This window comes from Nelumbo nucifera, chromosome 3 (assembly GCF_055504915.1).
Source record: "Nelumbo nucifera cultivar China Antique chromosome 3, China Antique-T2T, whole genome shotgun sequence".
In the NCBI taxonomy this organism is placed as follows: Eukaryota; Viridiplantae; Streptophyta; class Magnoliopsida; order Proteales; family Nelumbonaceae; genus Nelumbo; species Nelumbo nucifera.
This window is the reverse complement of record NC_142651.1, coordinates 78,859,065-78,867,023: the sequence shown is the minus strand read 5'-3', so window position 1 is coordinate 78,867,023 and position 7,959 is coordinate 78,859,065. Positions and strand designations below refer to the sequence as shown.

At 36.6% G+C, this 7,959-nt stretch overlaps 1 protein-coding gene across 2 annotated transcripts; it reads right to left on the bottom strand.

The window, feature by feature from the left end:
- Positions 1–611: 611 nt before the first annotated feature.
- LOC104588749 (protein NRT1/ PTR FAMILY 5.10-like) lies at positions 612–7,320 on the bottom strand. Of its 2 annotated transcripts, none has more exons than XM_010246812.3 (4): positions 6,884–7,320; positions 6,571–6,788; positions 2,124–2,674; positions 612–1,555 (listed from the first exon to the last, which is right to left on the bottom strand). In XM_010246812.3, exons 1-4 carry the CDS (start codon positions 7,017–7,019, stop codon positions 727–729), a joined length of 1,734 nt encoding a protein of 577 aa, XP_010245114.1. In that variant the 5' UTR covers positions 7,020–7,320; the 3' UTR covers positions 612–726. The 2 variants fall into 2 exon arrangements, with proteins under 2 accessions (XP_010245114.1, XP_088756267.1); XM_088900141.1 differs by having other exon boundaries at positions 6,571–6,816; positions 6,884–7,022.
- Positions 7,321–7,959: the final 639 nt, after the last annotated feature.

Below are 7,959 nucleotides of genomic sequence, written 5' to 3'. Positions count from 1 at the left end.
GAGGAGGGTCCCCAGTTCTCTAATTGCCCCAATTCACATCATATTTGTTGGCAATGAGAGATCTCCACCATGCATCATTTTCTACAGAAAATCTCCAAATCCACTTACAGAGGAGAGCAGAATTAAAAGATTTCAACTTCCTTCTTATACCTAACCCCCCTTCAACTTTGGGGGCCAAAGAAAACTCCTCTGAAGTTTTTCAATCTGATTTGCATTATAATTGTAGTTTACATATTTGCTTCATAATCCCTATTGAGGAATAATTTCTAAATATCCAACTATGTGATAAACATATATATTGCACTCTTCAGGGTCGGGGTTCACTAATTTGAAAACACCCCTTTAGAATTTGTCGATTGTAGTTTGTTTGTCCCTCTTTACCATTATCTCCCAGCTTGGTATATCTTATTCTAACAGAAAAAAAAAAGTTTGTTGAGCTAAGCATCTGTTATATAAGCTATAACTCTGAAACAAGAGACATCACCCTTCTACAGTTTCATGAGATCTTTAAGTTTTAATAAAAAATTGATATAGTAAGACTGAAAGAAATTAAAAAGCAATCATATACAAAAGTTAAACTCATGAATCACTGAACTCACAAGAGGAAAGAATGAGCAATTTCAATCTACAACATAACATTCAGAGAAAACAAATAGTTACTTCATTGGCATTATTCTAATATACATACAAATGTGAATAAGAAATCTGTAACAGGATTGAGGTACCTCAGATGGCACTTGCTCTGTTATAGATGTATGATTTGGAAAAATACAAATACAAAACTAATTCTATTACACTTAATCCAGAAAGAAGCCAGTAGAACCAATCTAGATGTGCCCGGTTCAAATTATTTGCAAACCAACTGTCTTGGCCTCCCCTACTGGTTTCCTTCTCAATGACAGAGATGAGGAAGCTGCTTAGGAAGTTCCCTATGCCAAAGATGCTAAGGTAAAGGGATAGACCCATGCTTCTCAATCCATTTGGGACTTGATCATAGAAAAATTCTTGCAAACCAACCATTGTGAAGACATCAGAAATTCCAAACAAGACATACTGAGGAACTAACCACCACACGCTCATTGGAAGAGTTACTTGTGGCATATCTACTAGTCCAGAATCTCTGGCCACTTTAAGTCTTTCCTTCTCAACTATTGCTGCCACAACCATGGAAATTAGAGATAGAAACATACCAGTTCCAATTCTTTGAAGCATTGTTATACCAGAAGGCTTCCCAGTATAAGCTCTAGCAATTGGAACAATGATACGATCATAAATGGGAATGAACACAATAATTGCAGCACCGATAAGGGACTGAAGTGAGGCAGGTGGTATTTCGAAACCAGACGTAATTGATCTGTCCATGGTGAGTCCTTGCTTGATGAAGAAGGTAGAGGATTGAGCAAATACAACTCCATACATTAAACATGTTGCCCATATAGGAACCAAGCTCAGGACCACCTTTGCTTCTTCCACCTGACTGATGCTACACATTTTCCAATTTTCATCTGAACCATATTGATCATTTGAAACCATAGCCAGTGCTTTGTCAAGAAACCTGCATCATTTGAAAGAAATCAAAACCAAGAAATTGAAGAATAGGATGAATACTATTTCAAGTTCTGGCTATAGAGAGTAGTAGTAAAGTTCTTATATATATGTCATCATCATCATTTTAGCTTTACCCCATAGGGATTGGCTACACAAATCCTGTCATCATTCCAATCTGTTTAGTGTCATGTTAATTATTAAATTATGAGCCCTTAAATCATTTCTTATTGCTTCGGACAAAGTCCTTTCTGGTTTGTAACTGGCCCTTCTAGCCCCTTCAACCTGCAGCAAATTTCTTACAGGTTCCATAAATGGTCTTCTATGCACTTGATTAAACCATCTACTTTCTCTCACTTTATCACCTATTGGAGCTACAAGATATCATATGTTAAGTAATGCCATGAAACATGGGCCTTCTCATGTATAAAAGCCTATTGTGAGTAGGCATTTCATGGACAAGATATATCCTCCACATTCATGGAACCAGTGAGATGACATAATAATAATTAGGCAGATCCTGAGTTAATTGATCCTTATATTGAAATTAAGAATAAGAAATTCTTTTTTTTTCTTACTCGAATTGGTATGTGCCATGCCGAGGGAGTGGTTCTCTTGCTTCTTCCTCCTTCGCAACAGCAGCAGTTGAGGGAGTGGTGCGCCAGTTCCTTGCTGCAGCAACAAACACTTGGGCAATTCTCACAAATGGATTGCTATTGTCTTGTTTGGAACTGTATCGATATGTCTTCCTTCCAAGTAAGAAAACAACAAGTGCAGCTACAATGGAAATGCAGGGAATTCCAAATCCAAGAATCCAGTTGAAGTTATCTTGAATGTAATTTAATATCCAAAGTGATATGAAGACACTGCCATTAATCGCAAAATACCACCAATTGAAGAATGAACTTTTGGATTTACACTCATCTGGGTTCTGTGCATCAAACTGATCTGCACCAAAAGCTTGCACACATGGCTTGTGCCCTCCCTGGGCAAGGGCCACAAGATACAGAGAGGCAAAGAAGAAGACGATTTGGAATTGAGGAGTGCATGAGCTGTTTTTCTTTGTGTTCTGGCAGTGAAGTAAGCTCGGAGAAGGAAAAATTGCTGATATCGTCAACATCCCTAATCCCTGTGATTCCATCAAATGTTCAAATGTAAATATAATCATAATTTTATTAGTAAGAATAGCGTCAAAGACGAACAAAACCAAACTAAAAATTACTTTTCTTTCTCCCACAAGCATAACCTGTACCGGCTTCAGGAAAAAAAAAAAAGTACAGTCGATGGGACTAAGAATTCTGATGTGAGCTGAACAGTCATTCTAAAAACTGTATAGTACCATTTACCATAATCATCTAAGCGTTATGGGATCGATCGGCTCCATGAACTATTTCACCTATATCACCATTTAAGCACTTTAACCATTTCTTACCACTTCAACACGTCTTTTTTGCAATAGATGAAGGATGTAGAGAAGCACAAGGGGGAATTTTTTTGAGCCAAAACTAATTATTGTATGGTTTAGAATACCCACTTCCAACAATCAATTTGGACAGGGTTCGAGCTCATATTGGATTGGGTCAGATTAATCGAGCTTGGGCGGGTTAGTTGAATTTGAAAAAATTTATGTATATATTTTTATAGTCATCTTTTATCAGACTATATGATCTGACTTAATAGTATAATTTATCAAAAATATATAAATGTTATTTTCATATATATATATATATATATATATATATATATATATCAAAAATCAGACCCGGGTTGGATTTGGCTGGGTTTAAGTTACTCGAGGCCTCAATCCAAGCTCAACCCTAATTTAGATTAGGCCCAAGTTCTCTGGCTTTGGTTCAACCTATGCAAAAACTTGGATTAGATTAAGGTGAATTAGGTTGAGCCCATCAAAGTTGCACCCCTAATTGTCTCTAGGGGTGATCATGGGTTGAGGTAAGGTTAGCACCTATAAATCTATAATAAGAACCCCGGACCACAACCCGATTTTTGGCCTACGGCTTTAAATACATTATGTTTAATATCATAAGATATTTGTCATAATTTATGTAAATAGAGGTTTATGTATAATATTATATGCTTTTATTTTATAATATTCGTACGTAACAATATATAGCACTAGTACTATCAATGGATCGGATCTGATACAGATAGGATGTATTAGTCCTGAATTGGCAATTAATCAGTTTCATAAAATAGAGATCGGATTTGTTCCTAATAGAGTGCGTCTCACACCAATCTCACAACGTATTGTAACTGTGCATTGAGATCATTTCCGGTATTTGATGTTATCATTCATGAGAAGATGTTCTCAATGCACAGTAATGATGTGCTGTGAGTGGGGTGTCCATGGTTCGGTTAACCAAACCGTGGGCCTAAATTTCAAATTGAATTGGTAGTTTCGGTTTATGGAAAATTGGTAACTGAAATCGAACCAAAGTCAATCAGTTAATCAGTTTGGTTACCTATCGATTCGGTTTGTCGGTTTTTTTATTTTTATAACATAATAAAAAATTAGATTTACATATAAAATATTATATTATAAATAATAAATAACATTATATATATGTGTATATATAATGCATATATATTCATTAATATATAAATAGTTTAAAATATATAAAAATAAAATATATATACCAGTCAGTTCAGTTAACTGCCGATTTATTAATTAACTAAAGCTGAACCGATATCTTCGGTTTTTCAAAAATACTGAACCAAAACCAAACCAATTGGTTTAGTTAACCGAAATTTTTTATTCGACCTCATTGGTTTGGATTGTTTTCCTTGTTCCCCCCTAGCTGCGAGGTTGGTGTAATGTATGCTCTATGAGGAGCACATCCGAATTCCACAAAGATAGACCCAGAATTAGAACCAGAACCAATTAATCATCGGTATAATTGGGTTTGACCCAATTAGACCTAATTTTACATAACGTCTATAATTACCTATGATCATCCATGCCTCATCCCAACACGCCAACTATATGGCGTGGGAGCTTGTTTCACCAATCTGCTCTATTTAATGAACATGGAAAGTAAATTAGTATCTATATCATGAGAATTTGACAAAAGTTTTAGTGCCAACTTCCAACTTCCAACCATGCACCCATCTTCTTTATCCACGTTTGGGACCGGCAATGTAAGACAAAGTTGCATGGGTGGAGTTTATAATTTACCTATGATAATAATAGTAATTAATACTTTATTTTTTATGATATAAAATTGATAAAAATGAAAATAAAAAAATGAAATGTTTATATATAGGTAACGCAACTGTTTTTCACCAAAATTATCTTATATATGTCTATGAAATATAAAATATAACATAAATTACAAGATAACTAAAATATCCCTTTAAATAGTATTAAGGGGGCGTTTTTTTTTTTTTGGATTTTGAGAGGGGAAAATTGGTCAATGGGATTTTGGTTCCCATTGACCAAGAATCCCATATTCTTTTTTTTCAGATTTATGTGGGGATAAGGAAAAGCTTATTTCCTTGAGTACCACTTACCTGGGTAAGTGATAACCATCGCTTAGGTGGGTAAATAACTTTTCCACCTAGGGGGCTTGAATGGGACAAAAATGCCCCTTTTAATAATGGATTTTTATAACTAATATGGTCATTGCCTTATTTACATGAGAAATAAAAGAATATGGGTAAATGCACTTACCCGGATAAGTATTTCCCAAAAAAAACTTACCCAAGTAACTGCATTTACCTGAGTAAAGTAACTTATCGAAAAACGAATGGGGCCTAAGTATATCACAATTGGTTCCGCACAGCAAGGATCCTCACAACTCAATTATTAATCATGACAAAACCACATAACTAGAACTGGCATCGGGATAATTCCTCCTAAGCCATTACAGTCGAGTATTGGGAACATTTCCCATGAATGACAAGGGAAATGTTCCCAATGTGCAGCTACAATGTCTTGTTAGGATGGTGTTGGGAGCATTTTGTTGATAGTAGATTCCTATCTGTATAACACATTTGTGTTTGCAAAAAAATCCTAATTCCTTTGAAAAAAAAATCAAAAAATATTCTGACTCCACAAAACCAATGACCAGTCCTGACTACACCTGTTTAGGATCAGGCTGAACTAGGTTCAGGTTGAGCTTTACTTCTTTATTAACAAAAAATGTGTAAACCCCAGGTTGACCCTAGCCCTTATATAAAATTAAAGCCCGAAGTCCAATCAAAACATATAAAACTTATGGTGTAATTTAATAAGCTAAGGCTCCATTTAGTTCTACATCAGAATCAGAATGAAAATCCCCTGAAATTTAATAGTCTATTCCCCCTACCCATTTGGATCAGACAGAAATTGGAATGGGATTCCAATTGACGCTGCTTGGTTCATGAAGAGAGTAGAATCGGAATCAACCATCATTTTTAATTAATAAATTATATATTTATTATATATTATTTACATATTTTTTATTATACATAATATATCAGGCACAAGGCTTATCTGTGAACGCCTAAGCCCAACCTTAAAAACAGGCTGGTGGACCCGATGATTAGAGTCCGAGCCCAAATCCACATGCCTAACACTTTGTCCAAAAAACAGGTGGACCGGGGACCAGTCCGTTCTACTATCCGACCCATGTATAGTTTAATCCCTGGATCAATAGGTTCCAGTTCGATCGGGTTCGGGTCTGTCCGATTCATTGAAAAGAGATGGGACGTTTTGTGGGTTATGGATAAATTAAAAGGAAAAGTACGAAAACACTCTATGCAGAATTCTGAATTTCAGCCCATAGCTCTTTTGGAGAAATACAAAAACACACGATGCAGAATTCTGAATTCAAACCCCCTTATAAACCACATCCTTCCCGTGAATTTGACATAAATTCACGGTATGCATTCCTCCTGTACTTTGGGAGTAGAGTGGGCTGATTGGTACTTCTCATCTGGCATTAGCCTAGTGGAGCACTATCTACAGTTAAAAGACAGAGCGAGAGAGAGAGAGATGGGGAGACCGGAGGGCGGAGAGATACTAACAAGAACATAAAGAAGTGAAGAGAAAAGAATGATCCGAAAGCGGCCGAGATAAGCATCAGCAACAAAAGCTCCCAGTAGAGGAAGCATGGATGACACCCCCAACCATGCGTTCACGTTCGCGGCAGCCATCGCCGTCGACTGCCGGAGCGGTCCCGTCAGATAGCTTATCAGGTTGGAGGTAATCCCGTAGTAAGCAAATCTCTCCGCCATCTCCACTCCTGTGACCCGTCTTTCAAATCTCATACCCTCAAAGATGGAAGAATTAATTAATCAAACCAAAAAAGAAAATTAATTATGAAAAAAAAAAACTAACCTATAATGAACGATGCAGATCTCCAACCGCCGCTCTTGAATCTGGTAACCCGGCAACCTTCATAATCCACCATCCCTTCTACCATATCTTCTCCCAACAACGGAGATTCACTTGCTGAAGCGTGAAACACCTCCATCCTCCCCTCCTATCTCTCTCTCTACGCCACAAAAATCTGAATCCGAAGCTAATATGCAATCAATTCAATGGGAAATTGGGAACATAAGTGGAGACCGAGAACAGCCATTCATTGATTGGCGTGGAATAGCTTTAGCTTACGTCACTGACGCGAACCGACTGAAAATGAAATAAACAAATCCGAGTATCTGATCCAACCTGTATACATCTGGGCGTATGCAAATATTTCAATTCAGCAATGTTAACTACTAGACATGCGGCATTTAGCACCGATTCATCCAATCCAATCGGGACTTTATTAAGACTGGTCAGATCCTAACCCTAACCCGATAGGTTGGGTCAGTGTGTGTGTATCATTCAACCCGATCCACAGACATCTTTCACTTTTATCCGGTAGAAAAGACGAAAATATTTTGAATTTTCATTGATCAATTTAGTAAAATTATGGATTTCATTTGTTTGATTCATAGGAATGAGAATGAGAATTGGAATCAACAGGAATGTAGTTTCATTCCCAAGATGGCCATTCTCTCAAACTGGGGAATGCTATTCCACCAGGAATGGAAATGAGATTTCAAATTTGCCCAACCAAACAGTTGGAATCAGAATATTTCATTCCAATTCCGATTCTAGACCCTTATTCCTCCCAATCAAATGGGGAATAATCTTTTTGGGGCAATTCACCCAATATGTTCAAAGGCCCTATTCACTTTTCGGTAAATTGTTTACCTAAGTAAAGGTAAGTGTATTTATCCATGTTCTTTTATTTTCCAAGTAAATAAAACAATCATCATTTTAGCCATAAAAATCTATTATTAGAAGAGGAATTTTTATCCCGTCAAAGTGTTGGCAACTTTCTCCCAGGTGGGAAAGTTATTTACCCACCTAGGAGATGGGTATCACTTTCTTAGGTAAGTGATACCTAGGAAAATAAAATTTCT

Coding starts and splice junctions, on each gene's coding strand:
- LOC104588749 (XM_010246812.3), bottom strand. CDS start 7,019: ATGGAGGTGTTTCACGCTTCAGCAAGTGAATCTCCGTTGTTGGGAGAA. Junction 6,789..6,883: donor ATCTGCATCGTTCATTATAG/GTTAGTTTTTTT, acceptor GACGGGTCACAG/GAGTGGAGATGGCGGAGAGA. Junction 2,675..6,570: donor CTTCACTTCTTTATGTTCTT/GTTAGTATCTCT, acceptor ATGGAATCACAG/GGATTAGGGATGTTGACGAT.